The 18,655-nt window shown below is 40.7% G+C and overlaps 1 protein-coding gene across 3 annotated transcripts in view; it reads left to right on the plus strand.

The window, feature by feature from the left end:
* LOC119726519 overlaps positions 1-18,655 on the plus strand; it is a 62,242-nt gene that overhangs the window by 41,617 nt on the left and 1,970 nt on the right. For 2 of the 3 annotated variants that reach the window (XM_038198244.1, XM_038198246.1), the window contains exons 37-48: positions 8-71; positions 993-1,217; positions 2,099-2,347; positions 4,574-4,673; positions 5,368-5,524; positions 6,830-6,927; positions 8,145-8,293; positions 9,054-9,224; positions 11,216-11,311; positions 11,605-11,848; positions 14,491-14,517; positions 17,916-18,121. In XM_038198244.1, coding sequence (XP_038054172.1) covers positions 8-71; positions 993-1,217; positions 2,099-2,347; positions 4,574-4,673; positions 5,368-5,524; positions 6,830-6,927; positions 8,145-8,293; positions 9,054-9,224; positions 11,216-11,311; positions 11,605-11,848; positions 14,491-14,517; positions 17,916-18,121 — 1,786 coding nt within the window. The remainder of the gene's footprint in view (positions 1-7; positions 72-992; positions 1,218-2,098; positions 2,348-4,573; positions 4,674-5,367; positions 5,525-6,829; positions 6,928-8,144; positions 8,294-9,053; positions 9,225-11,215; positions 11,312-11,604; positions 11,849-14,490; positions 14,518-17,915; positions 18,122-18,655) is intronic. The other variant, XM_038198245.1, reaches the window with a different exon arrangement.

An 18,655-nucleotide genomic window follows, 5' to 3' on the forward strand; every position in this document is an offset into this window, starting at 1 on the left:
ATTACAGCAAAATGTACAAGACGGACATCCTGTACCCAGTCATCAGAATCATTGCCAAGCGATACGGAGAGGTGACAAATCTGCTTTTTTCTTAAATTTTATTCCTTAATTTGTGTAAATGTTTGTGTAAATGTTAAAAGTTATAAGGATTGCATACTCTGAATTTCTTTCTTCAAGTCTTAATTTTGGTACCGGTATTTTACTTGGAACAAAAATGGAACATTGTAAATGGCCCCCTAAAAGAGAGAGTAAAACATTCATGAATAAAACACACATTGAAAACTGGAAATTTAAGATTCACATACCTGCTCTCCCAAATGAAATTTCAGTTGTGCCCATTGCTTTGTCTATTAGTAGGCAAATAATGAATGTTTATGATTGCAGTGGTGAGAGTATTTTCATGATTTGAAAGATCGAATGTTCCATTCAACGAGGTGAAGCAAGATGATTACAGAAGTTTAGTACCTTCACTTAAATCTACAATGTGAACAATGTAAAAAAACATTTTTTGAATTGAAGCAGCATGTAAAATGACGTCAAATAATATTGGAAACACGTCCAGTTATAACCCCCAAATGGCATTGCTGCAGTGCCCTCATTCAACCAGGAATATGGCCTATTGTGCGGGCAAAATGGCAAAAGAAGATTAAGTACGGTCAGTCTTTGCACTCAACCTTGGTGTGTATTGATATTACATCTTTGAAGTGTTAGATCTCAAACTACTGAGTGTATATACTCAGTGAGAGCAAATTCAAAATAAATTGTGACATCACGGCAATTATTTGTGCTGTGTGTTCACAAATGTTGAACAAACTTTGGTGAATTTCCGACTGCAAATGTTTCCTGGCGTCAAATTCGCTTCACATTCGTTAATTTGAAAATAGGCCTGAATGATGTCCGAACATTTTTAGTCATTCTTTTAAAAACTCCATGGAACAATTATCAACCTCTTTGAGTCCATATGCCATGCCGTGTTTTCATGTTCTCATCAGGTGGACCAGTACGAGGGCATGGTGTCGGACTCAGAGCCCATCGTGGCCCCCAAGGGGGCCTCGGAGATGGAGATCCGGGCCAAACAGCTGGTCAAGCTACTGGACAGCCTGGAGAATCACATGATCTATGAGCTCAGGAGGAAAGTCGCCAGGGAACACTCGCTGGTGCTGGCAGAGAGGTCACGGGAGGAGGGGAATCTACCCACAGATCTCTGGAAGAAACCGGTCAGTAATTACTTTTTGTCCTCAAAATGTACTCAACTGTAATCAAAAAAGAGGTTGCTGCCAAATAACTTGGCAATAAATGGCAACAACAAACCGCGTGATCAACAATTTCAGTTTCACGAACTGACACCCGGTAGTGGGCGCGTACATTGGACACTGATGCAAAATAGAATGGTTTTCGTTTTCTAAAACTAACACCCAAGCATGTTGCGGAAATACAGTACAGAGAAAAACGTTTTTGAAAAGTTTGACATGAATTTAATCTATCCATATACTTTAGCTCACACAAAAATGTAATTAAAAACCGTTTTAACTGGTGAAATTAAGATCAGTGTCTGTTCATGAAAATGAAAATGTACAGAGAGGGCACCGGAAGTGCCACACTGTGCCAGTTGTCATTTCGTGAAAATGAAAGTAACCCGATTCTGTAAAATACGTTGGTGTGCCGCGCAATCACACGCAACAGAGTTGGGGGTCACATGAATGTTATTTCCACAAATTCAGATAAATTTCTCACAGAAATTAACTGCTTTCGATCAACTTTTAACCAATTAGCACCTGGACGTCATTGTATTACACTGCATGTATTCAATGAAAAAATCAATAAAACCCTAGAGTGCTGGGGCGGTTTCAGGCACCACGGTGATTAATAGGCTGGGTGGTCTCGGGCGCTACAGCGACAAAAGGGTAAGGGGAGGAATTGATAGTGTTAAAGCTTTTCATAGTATTATACATAAGCACCAGAAACACACCAGATCTGCAAAAAAAATATTAGCCACCCTTGGTGTTTATAGTCTTATTCTACTCACTCAAAGAACCTGCCAACTTCCTCTTATTGCCAATTTTACCCTCCTCCCCCATGCCCCCCCCCCCTTTTGCAGGCAATCAATGAGCGCTTCACCTTCGCCAAGCCGCAGATTGCCGAGGATTTTGCCTGGTACCTGATGGAAGTGGGCCAACGCCGCGACGAGGAAAAGACCCTAGTCTTGTCTTACGACCAGCTGAATGTTGCCCTCGCCTCCCTAGCCACAACCATCATGACCAGGGAAAGAACCAACTATGAGAACTACTCCATGTTCTATGAGAATCTGCTCAGACAGCACCATCAACTGCTGTACCAGAGAGAACAGGTGAGGGGGGAGACTGTGAAATTCGAGGTAAACTTGAGGTTAACCTGGTTTTGGGAGGTTTAACAGGGTTTTACAGGGTATTTGAGGGTTTAAACTTGAGTTACATCTGGCTTAATTTAACATATTTCCCTAAAGATAGTTATTATTCCTTTATTATTAGTGAATAAAAGTATGGGGTGAGAAGTTCCATAAAAATTGCCCTATCCTTGATGTTTTTGTTAGTACATATTGTGTGCGTTCGAGTAGCTCCCTCGGATCGGCTTGAGTAAAGGCAGACGGGTTAGCCACAACAGCCAGGATAATTGAACCCTCAACCGTGGGATGTCACGATCCTCACGTGAAGCCCCTAGCAGTGGCCGTAGCCACGGATAGTTCGGATTGGGTCTTAGTTTGAGATTTACTGCTTTTCAGTCAGTTGCAAAACTCAAAGCCTCAAAAGTCGCAATGAACTCAATAAATGGTTACCTTTTGCCTTTAGACTTGATATAAAGTTAATTTTGAAGTCTGCTTGAGATTTCTGCTGTCCGGCTGCCATAATTGTCTGTTTCTTGGAATGAACAACGCATGCGTACGTGTGACGTATTTCCACCACTGACTTTGCTCACGAGCAGGGTCTGTGGTGGCTGCCTGGGTAAGCCCCGAGAACGACGTCAAAGCTAATCAAACGGCAGGGGGCTGACCAGTTACAACCCGGGTGAGCTAAACGAACGCACCCATTAAGAAATTGTTCATTACTTATCGAGGCTGAAACTGACACACAAAGTCATATCAGTATATCACATCTCCAATTGGAGTGTAAGTTATAGTGAAGCAGTCACCAACATTTATCAAATGACCAAAGTTAGATGGTCTCTCAAAGATATGGACTTTCCATTAGTAGAAAGCTATTCGGGTGATTCACAATGCAGTGCGCCACCAAGGGTTTGCCACGGAGAGTTCCTTTTTCAAGGTCACGGTCGACAAAACATGGCCCATTTGAACGAGTGTCAGTAGAAAACTTGAGCTAATTTGTTGTAGATTGGGGCAAATTAAGCGTTCTGCCGCCAAACAAAGAAACTCCATAAAACGAAAAGAAAAGGGCAAACAGACACTCGAACCATACGCTTACGAATTTTCTGGCAGGAAAAACTAACAATTTCAAATGTCCGGTGCTGCGAATTTGTCGACCATCTCCCACAATGCACTGGGAAAAATGAACTCTCCGTGGCAAACTCTTGGTGGCGCACTAATTGTGAATCGCCCGAATTACTTCTTGGAAGTTAGGGACAAGTATGAAACAAGAAACATGCCTTTACTCACTTTATTCAGCATACATGCATTTACTTCTAAACCCGCAAAGTCATGAATTTCTATACACCTGTGGACAATGCTTTGTGTTTCCCTTTGTCCCTGTAATATAACACTCTCCCATAGAAGCACATAGCCATATGATAGAGGACCGTTTTCAACAAAAAGTCCCAAACGCTCGAGCTGAAAGGATCTTTTGTTCTCCCTTTGTGTGTCTGTCCTCTATCGTAAAGCCATACATGTACATCAGCCCTTGCATTACATTTTTCACCAACACCACGAACTGACACTCCAGCGCATGAGGGTGTCAGTTCGTGAAACCACGTAATCAACAATTTAGCTTTCACGAACTGACACCCAGTAGTGCGCGAGCTGATGCAAAATAGGATGATTTTGGTTTTCATGAACTGACACCCAAGCATGTTGCGGCAATACCGTACGGAGAAAAATGCTTTGAATTGTTTGAGTTGAATTTAATCCTTCCGTATACTTGTGGGCTTACACAAAAATTTAATTAAAAACCATTTTGTTTGTGAAATTAAGGTCAGTGTCAGTTCGTGAAAACGAAAATGTACGGAGTGCGCACTAAAAGTGCTACACTGTGCCGGGTGTCAGTTCGTGAAAACGAAAATAACGCGGTTCTGTAGAATACGCGCGCGTGCCGCGTACTCGCGCACAACTGAGTGTCAGTTCGTGGTGCCGGTGACGATTTTACCACACTGTATTTACTTCTCGTTGAATAAAAAAAAAACAATATAAATTGCTGCCCTGGGCGGTTTGGGACGGTATAAGGAGTAACAGGCAGGGCAGTTTGGGGGCGGTACTACATGTTACCTGCAACGCCCCTAGCTACCAGTATAATGTTTTGAATGCCTTTTTTTATAACCAATTTTCCAATTATCACAGTTTTGTGTGATCTAATTTTTGTTTGTGTTGTAGGAAATTGAGCAGCTGAAGAAGGCATGTAAAGATGCCACAGCATCAGCGTTGGTGGATGTGCAGTGCCAGCTGGCTGATAGGAGCCATGAGCTGATACTCGGTATGTAGGTCATTGGAACTAGTATCAACAGTCACTCTATGCCATGATTCCTTTGAGCCAGGATGTACAGGACACCAAGCGTAATATCAACCCAATACATTTACTCCATAACTCCATATATTTACTTCTTTTTGAAAATGTTAGTGATTACATGAACAATTTCAACTTCACCCTGCAAGCCTTTGTAGTTACAGAAAGACGACATTGAATACGTGCCGACTATTGAATTATGTAATTACACAATTTTTTTTTAGTTTACTACCTACAGCAATGAGTGGCTTTCCCCTTCTATTCCTTGGGAAATAATAGCCACTAGTGCACTAGTTGCTCTTCTGTTGACATATTTCCAACAACAACTTTCTGTACGTTTTGTACACACAAAATATTACGGGAGCCAAGGACGATGTTCAGTATAGACAAATGTTTGGTATAGCGGTGTTTGGTATAGCGACGTACCACTGTAGTAATATTAATATTGTTAAAAAGTATTCTTAAAAAGAAACATAAAATATCTAACACGTGCTTTAAACATCCAAATTACCTATAAAACTTTTAGAAGATTATTAAAAAGTATTAGAGTGGAGCACATAAAATACAAGACATAAAATGGTTTTGCAGGGAGTACAAGGCTTTGGGGTAGTTCATTGACTAAATGAGTCAACACTGAACTGTTCTGTTGTCCTTTCTCTACCAGAAATCACGGCTCTCCGCGCCAAGATAGCCGAGATGCGCGAGTTGTCTTCAACTCAGGAGAGAGATTTGAGAGAAAAGATGAAGGAAGAATATGACACGTTGGTGCACAGTCTCTTTCAGGGAGCCTTTTCACTCAAGCACAAGTTTGACGAGTTTGGGTAAGGCGAGCCATCAGATAACAGACCGTTCGGGTACCGGGTCCGGTATGCTAATTTCTTTCACCCCAATCGGTATGAAGCCAGAAGCCACCCGGTCACTGAAGCGTGACGCCCCAATCGGTCCAAACTGGTGATTCAGGGTTTCACAATAGGCAACATAAATTGAAGTCTAGCCATTGTTGGAGGATTATTCGGCCAGCTGGGATTACCAGCGGCAACTTCTTTGAAGCTCATCACAGTCATTGTTGCCTACTGGAGGATTAGCGCGTCACAAATTGGTTCCTTTGTGATGAGCCAGAGCCATGGTGCAGAAGCCTGGTGGAGTTAATCCAGGCCGATCGGTTCCATGCAAGGTCCCAATCCCTTCAACATACTGGGCGGGCTCAACCCCGAACGGTCCAGGGAGGGATTCTAATTTGAGGGCTCGCCTAAGACGAGACAGTGCCCAAAGCAGTGCTTAGTTTGTTTATCATATAACTTTCCTTTCTTGTTATAATTGAAGGCTATTTCTACATCATGCTGTTTTGCCCTTCACGTCAGTTTTTTGGGCTGCTCTGGCTATATCTAAAATGAAGGCATGACCTAGGCTGTATGCAGTAATACAGGTTCCAAGTTTGTGGCGTGGACTTCATCAGTCTGTGAAATCACAGTCCTCTGTGAGCGGATTTAAATTCAGTGCCAATTGCACAAGTCGTCAACGTTTTCAGGAAGAGCCACAAATGTGGATTTTGAAGAAGTCCAAAATTTCTCCTATTTTAAAACTGCAAAAAATACTACTTTGCAACAACTTTGTGCAGTGAGGAAACCTTCACATGATTCTATGAGAGCTGAATTTTTACGTGAACCCTGTAATTATAATTCACACGAAAATCTAATTTTACGCCTTTTAATGCAATAGGTTTTGTACGATTTCAAGGGGCCGAAATGTTTTTGTCTCTTCGTGAAAACGCAAAATGCAATTATTGAGATGTCTGCCCCTTGCATGATTAATGTATTTGGAAATTAATGATGTTTTGCTTACAGAAACATGTCAAAATGGTTAAGTACAATGGTAAAAAAAAATCAAAATCAAAAAATTGTTTATCTTTGATATACATGTATGTGTCTCTTCGTGAAAACGGTGACTAAGTGTCAGTCCCAATTTGATGTCAGTGGTCCTTTCCAACTCTCTCTTTGTAACCAATGAGGGGTACTTGTACACGGAGTGCATTATGTATCCCTTCTTATACATGTACTGATATAATTTTCCCCATTATTGATGGGTTGACATCTTTAATCTTATGGCCATTGTTTTTTTTTCAACAGATTGCGACTGTACGATGAAGCGTTTGGCATCGTCGGTGAGGTGCGACAAGAGGCCATGGAAGCCATGAGGAAATTCACACCAAGAACGGCTGAAAAAGGTAAATACTAAAGGCTATTCCTTACAATGCCAACACTTATCTCCTGAGTGCCCCCTATTGTCCGATTATCATTATAAAAACAAAAAACCCTTTGACAGCCTGGTGCCGCAGTCATGAGCCTGGTCATGCTAAGGGAAACTGCAGCGAAGGATTAGTGACTAGATGCACTGCGTTGATTATCACTGTCCCATTGAATTTATTTAAGATCGGCGAGATGAAATAACGTTGGGTTGAAATCCTTACAAAGGTACATTGATGGGTGAAGCTTAAGTGCTTTGCCTGAATAGAAGACAGGAGCATGATACCCGTTTTGGGACAAGAGATTTGTCGTTGACAAGCTGCAGTGTCCGTAGTTTTGAAAAGATGTCGTTGTAAATGGGTTGAGAACAATGCTTTTGCTCACATTGGGCCAGCCAAAATTGTCGTTATAGCCGGAGTCTCGTAATGTCCGTCCAGTAATAACCAAAAATTTCCCCCATAGTAATGTACAGAAATTGATTGAGATTGGGATAATGTACTTGTTACATTTGGGATGGCATTATGACCAAGCTCGTTATAACGGGAGTCAACTGTATATCCATGAAAGGACTAATCTGAAACAATTGGCAACCAACGACCAGTTTGGATTCATGTCCTGAAGATGTTCAGGTTTTTTATCCAAACCTCGGCTGAGCAAGGGCATATGGGTCCATTCCAGGATTATGTAATGTCCGAGCTTTGAAGAGCTCAGTGAATAAACCTGAACATGTATTTTTTAAATCTTTTACATCCGTCATTTAGTAATGTTCAAAGAGATTCCACACTATGAGTTCTTGATCATTTCTTATAATCATTAATTAGACATTATGGTTAATGGACATAATTAGTGTGCATAATCGTCCAATTTGAACAGCACCCCCATCGAAAGACAAGTGTCCAGAGAAAAAAAAAACCTGTCTACATGACATCACAGAAGGGGAGTGCCCTTTTCACGAAATTTCCCCCTCCCCAATAATTTGTATGCCCCTGACCATGTCAATTTTAAATTGCTGCATATTGTAAAACTCATTGTCTTCAGCACAGAAGGCATGTATAATGAATAATAATTTGGGAGGCTAATCATCCTTACTCGCAGCTGAGAAGCTGAATTGCAAAGGATGCGGCTACAACGTTATACTTGAATATAACAATTGCGCCATCTCATTTTGCCATACCCCTTACTTGACATTTCTTTTCAGATGAGTCGGGGATAACACTTAACCAACGCCGCGCTGTGGAGCTGCAAACACTACGTCATGAGAAGAACAACATGAGTAGACTCCTACTCAAGATGAGGGCACTCACCAACTGGAGGCTTACCAACATGAGACAGCATTACCAGGGAACGGTGAGTTCAGGATTCAAAGATTATGTGCAACAAACTGAACCCGTAGCCTACCCAGTCTAATGCCAACCCCAGCCCCCAATCCAATCTGCCCAAATATCCAACCACCATCTCTCCATCCAAGCCCAAATATACGCCATCACAAGACACCTCAAACACTTCAAACAACACGAATGTCCCTTATACCCTCAACAACTTCCCTGATGATCAGGACTCTATCAGCCTTAAACCTGCCCAACTAATGCTCCAACACCCATCTACACCAAAACAACCCACATACTCCCGACACACACCCAAGTGTGTAAACCCCTTCAATCATGGACCCCCTATTGTCCCTCTTTTGTTTGTATTTTTTTAGGAAGACCACCCCCTATTACAAAAATCTAATATCAATGGGTTAGCTGTTTTCAAAGGGGACACTTTTGACTGGGGCTTCAACTAGCATCAGATAACAGAATAAGGAGTTGTTCATGCCTTTTCGCGAGATGGACATTTCATAATATAGCTAGAGGGGTGTTTCGAAAAACGTGAAAAAAAAATTGCTGAACAACATCGTTGGAAAGTTTCAATTTTTGGTTTGTTTTGACTCATGGACCGAAAATTTTTAATTTTTGTTTTTGACCCAAAAGGTATTTGTGAATGGGAATAAGTATGTGCTTGGCAGGTTTTAAACACAATGTTTAAGACCGTATGGAGTCTGAATGCTGATGTAATTATCATCATTTATTCCCGTGGTAATGAATGCTGTTCTCTCTGTCACCAGGCTGATGCCTTGCAGCATGAGGTGGACCGATGTAAGAGGGAGTACCTGACCATCAAGATGACAGCCGAGGAGGAGGTCATCCTCCTGAGACAACAGCTGACGGCGCTACGGAAGGCCCTAGCTACCTCCGATAAAGAGCGGGAGACTGTACAGAAACAGCTGGGTAAAGAGGTAGGAAACGAACTCTGATTAGGGTATTTTGTGTCTAGGTCCAGGTTTTCAAAGCTGCTTCCCGTATTACTTAAGAGTTTATGTCGTAATCAAAAAGTGAGCGAGATTATCGATTATTTTATTAACCTAACGTCCTAAGGGCCCTTTGGGGGTCAAGGACCAAATACTGCAGAATTCTACATGTGCTGTGCACTCTTGTATGTAAAGAATTGCATACTACAGGTTACTACTCAGTAGTATTTTGTAGCTTTGAGTGAGGTTAGGGTTAGAGTAAATATCAAGTGGTGTTTTGATTGGTTAGGCCAAAAAAAAAAATTTCAGTCTCTGGTCAGACCAAAGTTCCGGAATTGATGCGGGGACGCGGCCTATTTTTTTTTTCTCCTTTTTTTTTTTTCTTCAAGCTTAGATTGTACAGACAAGGTGGGGTACTATTTTGCTTTTTTTGGTGTCCTCATGTACATTGGTGTCCTCCATAATTTGCCTTGGTGTTCTCGATCATTTGCCTTGGTGCAATTCCCCATTCCTTGGTGCTCTTTGTTACAAAAAATTGAGGTGGTGCGGCTGTTGGAGCTACCGCGGAACATTTTGGAAAAAAAAAGATTGACGCGCATGATTAAAATTGACGCGCGCGCTGACCAGAGACCGACATATTTTTTGGGGGGCCTTAACTTCTTTTTATACTCGCCTTCAAATGATACCCATTTTCAGACTGGCTTCCAGAGTCGTTACCAAACCAAATAGTAGTAGGAGTGGCTTTGGTTTGCTCAAGTAGATTTTGCTTTCAGACATGCAAATTTCAGGTATTTACTTTCCCTTGATTAGACTTTTGGGTCATTCTAAATGGCTGCAACAGGCAATCGTTTAACGTAGTCTATTATGAACTCTTTCAAACTTCAACCTTTGTTGCATACTTAATTCAAATCTTCATAATTTCCGTATCCTCTTTGAGTGATCCCCATTTGCTATTTCCCAGGTTTCCAACAATGCTAATGTTACTTGCATTGCAAATTGGGGGTGGTCCGTGGCTACATGGCATACACGGGTTTAAGGCTTCTGACTAGCGCCCCTTGAGCAGGAATATTGACAAATTGGGTCACTGCCAACGTATATGGCTGGATAGCTCAGTTGGTAGAGCACCGGAACGGTAAACTGGAGGTCGCAAGTTCAAGCCCCGCTCCAGTCAATTTCTTTCTTCAACTTTGAAAAAAAATGCTATAATTAATTCACCTAGTCAGTTTCCCTTTGTGGAGTATTTGAACATTCTTCATAATAATTAGTGTCGACTCTGGAACAAAACTCTGGAACAAGTTTCTGAAGAGTATTTGTGTCTTGGAAGGGTCTCATTATCAATGTGACATGAAGTTTTCAAAGGAAATTAAATTGACAATTGGGTTGTATATCGTACAGCGCTAGTAAATTTCGTCACCATTTTCACGAAGGGACGGGCATGTCAAAATTGACAATTTTTTCGATTTCAAGTTTTTTCACTATTTTGCTTTAAAACATGGTACTTAAGCATTCTGACATGTTTCCGTAAGCAAAACATCATTAACTTCTGAATAACATTAATGACGTCAGGGGCAGGCATCTCAATAAGTGCATTTTGCGATTTCACGAAGAGACGCGAACATGCCTGCGCCCTTGAACACGTACAAAACGTATTGCACGGAAAGGCGGTAAAAGTAGGTCAACGGAGATTTTGGATTTCACGAAGGGACGAGCATCTTTGTTACATTCTCAGCTGCGTGCGCGTAATCGAACACGCGCGCTCTTCCCTATGGAAAAGCACATAAAACAAGAAGGGCGTAAATGTGGAACAGTTGGATTTTCGTTTCCACGAAGGGACGGGCATCTTTGTTACATTCTCAGCTGCGCGCGCTCTTCCCGTCCCTTTGTGAAACCGGTGACGAGTTGATTGCCCAAATGTGAAATTTGGATGTCTGTAGTACTGTAGAAACCAAGACTTTTGTTTATTTTTGTGACTTTATCAGATGCGCATCAAACAGGAGAAGCAGCATAAGTTGGAGCAAGAAGCCCGGAGTGCCAGGCAGCTTGAGGCGGCCAGGATCTCCAATCTAGAGAGAATGGTAAGACTGTAGATATCGCACTGTTTGCACACAATTGTTTTGCTGGCCAAATTATCCATGGCCACATGGCACATGTGGGTTAATGGCTTCTGACTGAAGTGCCTCATGAACTGAGACATTGACATATTGGGAGGCTGCCAACATTAGGTATGATAGCTCAGTGTGTAGAGCACCAGTAGCATGTTCCAGAGTGGCACATTCAAATCTTACTACAGTCAATTTCTAAGTTTAACCTCATACTGAATATATGTATGCGTATGGCTTCCATTTTGCCATCCTTCTCGCACTCCCAGATGGACGAGATTGATGACAAGGAACTACGCCTGCGCATCCTGTCAGAGGAGTACGACCGCACCATGCGCCTGTACCAGACCACCCAGGAGAAGGCCCGCAAGGAGGTCCACCAGATCAAGAACCGGTTGGACCACGAGCGCAGCCTCAAACTCGACGCCTTCCAGCGAGTGGATGACCTGCAGACGCAGGTTTACGACTATGAGGTTGCGGTGTCAAGCATGTCCAGGCCCTACACAGCAATGAGTGAGTGCTCGTATACTAACTCCATTGTAAACTCTTTGAGGGAAGACTAACTTCCAGATATTAGGTGTAGGCCATTAAAATTTAAATTTACTGCAGGCTCCATGCATAATGAATTAAAATTTTTATTAATTTATTGATGCCTACTTAAAGCCCCGGTCACACATTCATGGTTGGAGCTGCGAATATCCACAGTTTAACAAGAATCAATCGATCACGATGAACCATCGAGATTCGTGGAGAAATTAACTTTCTAAGAATGCACTACGGTTCCAGGACGGATAGCCACGACTGTCCTAAGGTTTCTTTACGAATACACCACGGTTTGTCGAGAATATTGATGGATTGGTAAATAATATCGACGGTATTATGACGTTAATGCCACGGTTGTCTGCGATTGTACCACGGATTACCGAGGTTCTCCTACGGCATATTCGTAGTACAAGTACCTTGGCAGAACCCTAGCATATCCGGGCCTATCTGTAGGACATTTGTAGCGAATTCGTAGAGATTTCTATCACGAGTGAGCTACGAATCTCAAAGAATTTGTACGAATAGCCACGAATAACACTACTAATTAGTACGGTTGTCCTACGGGGGTCTACCCAATGTTCCCCAATACCTATGTTCCCCAATACCGATGTTTCCTGAGATCCGTAGGATTAGGGTTAGGGCTAGGGTTAGGGTTAGGGTTATAGGGTAAGGATTTTGGGAAACATCGGTATTGGTGAACATCAATATTGGGGAACATATATAGGTATGCACCCGTCCTAACGATGTCCTACGGTCGCACTACGGATTGATTTTCATGACGATTCATCACAGAAGTTTGGAACAGTTTAAAACTTCCATAGCCCCTCCACCAATACCCAAGGGAGATGACGGATAACCACGGAGGTACTAAGGATGAATAAGGTACTCCCACGGTTTATCACGAATTTTAAACCGTGCATATCCGTAGCTCCAAACCGTGAATGTGTGACTTGGGCTTTAGGGTTCAACATAGTAGAAACCATGCATGGACCTGACCAATCTGTCTTTATACATGAACTGACCATTTTGGTAAATACTGATTCAAATGAGTTTATGAATGTGCATGAGGTAGTTAATACGGTATCATCTTTAGTTTTAATCCACAACTTCAAAATGTTGATTTCACGGACAAGGATTGTACGCTATTTGTTTATTTACAGGGATGGACAACTAACATGGACTTTATATATGTGACATTTTGGTTCATTGGTTGTTTTATATATTTTTATTGGAATTTTACAGTTGGCCAACATAGGGCTTGATAGCTCGGTTGGTAGAGCACCGGAACAGCAATCCGGAGGTTGCAGAGCTGTTCAAACCCCACTCCAGTCAATTTCTTTGTTCAACTTATATTTCTTAACTCGGCCTGAATCTCTCTCCCTATATGTCAGAGTTATTTTTGTATTTGTTTCCATTTTTATAGAGTAAAAAATTCATCTGCACAGGAGCAGTTTTGTTTGCTTTCTGAATGAACTCACAGTCACTAGCTTATAGCAAGTACACATAGTCATGCTTGTTTAAAGTCGGCAGTCTTACAGATTTGTCGACATTCCTCACACATGCACATATGGAAGCTATCATGACATGCCTTGTATAGGATTTTGGAGGGACTGTACAGTTGACCACAAAGGAAGCTACTTAAGAGACTGGTGTGAATTTCAAATTTACAAAAACATTTTGTTGATTTATTGAACAAGTCTCCTACATTGGTGCTCTTTGTCTTTTTCAATGGACACGCAGGGAGACCATATACAGCGCGTCCCAAAATACAGCGCGTTCCAAAAATACAGCGCGTCGAAAACAAACTCAACCAATTTCAAGGAAAATTGATGATGCGGTACATCAGATGCAAACTCAAGTCACACTTTGAGCACACTTTTTGAATAGGTAAATATACTTGCATTTTGAAAGTGAACTTGAAACGAAGAAAAACATTGTGAATTCATGTAAGGTGTATAGTCTACCTGGATTGAAAAGAATAGGAAACAGCAACGAGATTGTTACATCAAGAACATGATGAATGATTTCCACATTAGATAAAATGCGCATGATTGCTTTTCCTTGATATCGGTCGAGTTTGTTTTTGACATGCCTTTATTTGAACACAAATCTTTTCAAACCCCTTTTGAAAATCAAACCAACACTTATCAGGGATAAAGTAAAAAATAATAAGCTTTAAAATGATATAAGAGTAATGGCGGTATGTGTTTCCGCGGCGACGCTAGAGCCTCGCAAAATGATTTGCAGATAGTTTGGGACGTGCTGCACATGCAACAACCACAATACAATCCTTACAACTCCAATTCCTTAAAATACCACAGTCAAGATGCTGTCCATCAAAACATATATATATATGTATTGTGTGTAAAATTTGAATGAGCGCTGGACTATCTTCCAAAATCTATTGTATGATGACAAGGTATTTAGAGAACATGTGCATGTAGTAATACGGTTAATTCAAGTAGAGCACACAGAGCCAGACCCATTTCGGTAACGAGACATTCAAAGCACTTTCATCAGTTTTGAAACTAATGTCTGCTTGATTTGTAAACAATTGTCCTTCATCTCTCCATTGTTTGACTCAATGCTCATCCATGTCTGCGACTCGACAGGTCTTTTTACACCACGTCAGCTGCCTCGTGAGTAGACTTATTAAAAAGAAAGCTGGTCTTTGTAGAGTTTGCTCAAGCATTGCACCCTGTGGAACCACGCTGTTTTTCAGAAAATGTTTTTTAAGAGGGATAGCTGGGGATGTAGGATACTTGAATCATTCAAGCCAGTGCATTATGCCCTCTCAAACTTCAAAATTGAAAGAATGTTGCATCCTAACGCCACTTTTTTTTTTCATCTCAAAGAAGTGCAGTCATTGTAAAAATGTTAAAAAGACTTGAATCTGGGACTGACAAACATTTCCAATTTTGTTATAAATACCTTGAAAATGTACTTGACTCTTCATATACTTTGTACATGACCAAAGAAGTGGAGTATGGATACTGCATTTTTTTCCCATCAAATTTTGGTGTGTGCTTGCTCGCTCAGATTCACTGCATAACAAATGCTTGAAATCCCTGGATGTGAATTTTGTGTTTTAAACCAATTTGACAAGTGTTTTCTAATTTCTATTTGAACAGAAGCCAAAGTACACTGTTATTATAGATTTTAAAGCAATTTTTGGAAATGATTTCTAAATTGATGACAAAAACATATATCCTCTAATCCTTCTATGCAAAAAAAAACATATCCATGGCATTTCTTTCAAAATTGAACAAAAGTTCAAACTGCATGCTTACTTCTTTTGAAAATGTGTTTCTGCTGCAGTTGCAATTACATCAATGCTTATTACTAGCAGGAAAAGCAGAAGAATTAACCACTCATGGAAGGATGGATCTGTCTTAAATCAGGGATTAACGAGAATTTGTGCATTGACGATCCAGCAGTGGTTCTTTGAGATACAAGGAATACCCCCCTCCCCCAACCAAAAAACCCTTGTACTCACTGAAATATATATTAAGATCTTGTACTGTGTTCTCATATCTGTGAATTGCAAAAGCTTTCCAGCTCCAGGAAAACCAGAAATTTTAATCAGACACCAAACATTTCAAGGGATCAATACCCAAATGAAAAATACTTAAAAGAAGTCATATTTTGAGTCAGTATTTGAGAGCAAGTTCAGCCTTATCTCCAAGTTGAATGACTAAATGCATATGTCTGAAAAAAAATGCATGTGTCTAATAAAAATGGAAACTTTGGAAGGGAATTTGAAGGCAATTTCTGTAAAAAGAAACATGGCTGGCGAAAAGTAAATGTGGCCACGGGGGGCTTGCTTGGCCTGCACACGACACGTAGAAAACACATCGTACACAGCACAGTATAGATAGGCTCAATCTAGATTAGTGCACATTATCACTAAAGTATCTTCATCACACAACCGGTTCTGTTGATGGAAGTGCTTTTGGAACAAGCTGTGCAAATGGTAGCTAGCTGCTAAATGGTTTACATGTTCCAAAGTCACTGATCAGACAGAAATGACACACAGTTTGCAATGTTACCATTTTGATAGAATGTACACAAAACATACACTATTGTGTGCCAGTCGCCAGTATTCATGGTACAATACATGAAACAAGCATGGAGGCATGACAGCAGATGCCGAAGGGCTGATTTTTTTTTTTTTTGAAATTTTTTTTTCTTCATTTCAACCAGTAGAGAGATGTTATAGCATATCGATTGGGATTACCAGTCACACACCACTGCCTTGTTGGAGAACTGGCTGTCACAGAACACATATGATCAACACTAACCCTATCATCGATAAACCATCATTCTCATTCTCATGAACACTGGGTTCTCAAATGATTTGTTGGGTCATTTGTCCTAAAGCTTTCAGCTGATTACCTTTCAGGGGAAGCTGAACATGGATTAAAAACACTTCTAACAACAAATCCATACAAAAATTAAACCAGCAGTTGACTATGCCAAAAATTGAAAGAATACTCAACAAAATGGTGACATTTGAGAACCCAGTCTTTCCAACCATCACAACCATTGCTAATATAATAATTAATCCAATCAGTTCTAGTTGATTCGGCCAATATACGTGTATTAATGTTAACCTTTAATAAACATTTTTTTGCCATGTACTAATCCATTAATTCTCATGTCTTTTACCATTGTTTTGTTTTACAGCGACAGCTAAAACAATTGCAATGATAATATTGGATGTGATTGATCATTAACTAACAAACTTAACAGTCATGTCAACCCCATAATGATTGTATTTATATTCAGAACATGAAGTTGGTGGCAGTTGAGCAATCAACGATAAGTTGTATTCAACTACCGGCAATGATCGAGTGCCTATCCATGTTTGGACTTTTCTTTTGGCAAATAGTGTTGTAGATAACATATATGATATGATTATGAAAATATGAATATGAAAATATGAATATGAAAAATAATTCCTGTTAATATAGCCTTAAGTAAGATTTGAGGCTTTGCATGGTGGAGATACTAATGAATGAAAGGTTTGCGGAAACACCATGTGCGAGTAATTTCTCAACTAAGTGATGGTTCTGAAAAGTACCAGAATGTATCCAATTAAGGAGACATTTTTTGTCATAAGTTATACGTTAGGGAGACACTGGACATTAAGGAGACATTTTATAATTCATACAGTTATGAATATAAGACAACTTGCTTTTGGGAAAATAAGCAAATTTTGCTTTTGGCTGGAAATACCGGGGCTGAAAACCTAATTTGCAGAAGAATTGTGCATGAAAAAAACTGCTGCTACACAGGAATGATCATCAGCGTTCAACTTTAAGACCTCAAACTAAATGACCAATAGTGAGTGTACTATACAACACTGTCTTCAACGGACCAGACATGATATACAGGAATCTAATTCAAAAAGTATCCCGCCTTAAAAAACTAAAATTGGCAAAATAGGTTTGCACACTACGTCAAGGGTCAAAGCTTTTTCTTAAACCTTAGGTTGAACTTAAAACCCAAGCATTAGCATTCAGGCTCTTGATTCCATGATAGTGAAGATGGAGCAAACTCCTTAGTTGGTATCTTTCAAGACAAAGCTTCAAAATTTTGAGGCACAGCTTTGAGTCTGCCTTTGATGTGTTTCAAGCAGCTCCGAAAGAATCCTAATGCCAAATAGTCTGGTGCCTGAAAATCAAAAGACAGCAAGTATGCAGACAAATCATGTGACCCATCCCTTCTTTGAAGTTCATCCAGGGCCATTTCTCAAACCTCTGTGTTGTTCCAGTTTATCCTTGGTCTAGAACTAGTATTTGGCTTTTAATGTTTGAACTATATATATCTCGAATCCAAACCAGGGCTTATTATCATTCAATTTGATTTTCCTGTGGCATAAAATGATTAATTTGGCTAGAGTCTCCAAAAGCAGGAATCTCTGGAAGCAGAAGCTATACTTGAAACCATGGTTTAAGAAATGCCTCAGAATTAGCATGCATGTGAAAACGTGTGTTCACTGTTCACCTGTTCTATTTTAAAATGTTTCAAACAGCAATGAGATCCAAGTCTAGATCCACCACCGCGGACAAGCGACCCAAGAGTCACAGAGTGACAAGCAGTGTGAGCGCCAGTACAGGGGTGTGGCCTCCTAACACCATCATGCCGCCCAACTACCAGCAGAGGTCAGTCACCCCTGACCCCTGGCCCCCGGTGGCCAACAACGAGAGGTACGACCGAGTCACACAGAGACCCAAGACGGTGAGTATCGGATGGGTACTGCACTTGGATTTCAATCCAGTGGTGGAAGGTTCGATTCTAGCTCCAGTCACTTCATTCAATGCATTGCGCATTCAAAAAGGATAGTTTGGAGACTGCTCTGGACAGTTCAACTTGATATCTGCTGTTTTTGATTGAGAAGTTAGGTGAAAGAAGTTTTCCTTCATTTTGTGTTTTGATTCCTCTTGCAAATGATAGATCCATTAAGCTCCTTCACTGTGATGTTGCGACTAATCACAGTCGCAAATCTCTCGCAATAGCACTGAGTCATAATGATATTACACTTGTGCGATTTCTGGTATGCGCGCGTCGCCAGAGCCTTTTTCAATGTAAGGTGATGTCTCCAAACCGCCAAACTCAATGAAATCCTGCTGCTGCACAATTTTAACATGTTTTTTAGATGGGGTTACGATCGAGTGTAAGCTTGATGTGGCCGTCTCTGGGCTCCCATATATTTTGCACTATTAGTCGGGCAACATTTGCAGACGGTGTTGTAACTTTGTAATTGTGCTTCTG

This window comes from Patiria miniata, unplaced genomic scaffold (assembly GCF_015706575.1).
Source record: "Patiria miniata isolate m_02_andy unplaced genomic scaffold, ASM1570657v1 HiC_scaffold_2, whole genome shotgun sequence".
In the NCBI taxonomy this organism is placed as follows: Eukaryota; Metazoa; Echinodermata; class Asteroidea; order Valvatida; family Asterinidae; genus Patiria; species Patiria miniata.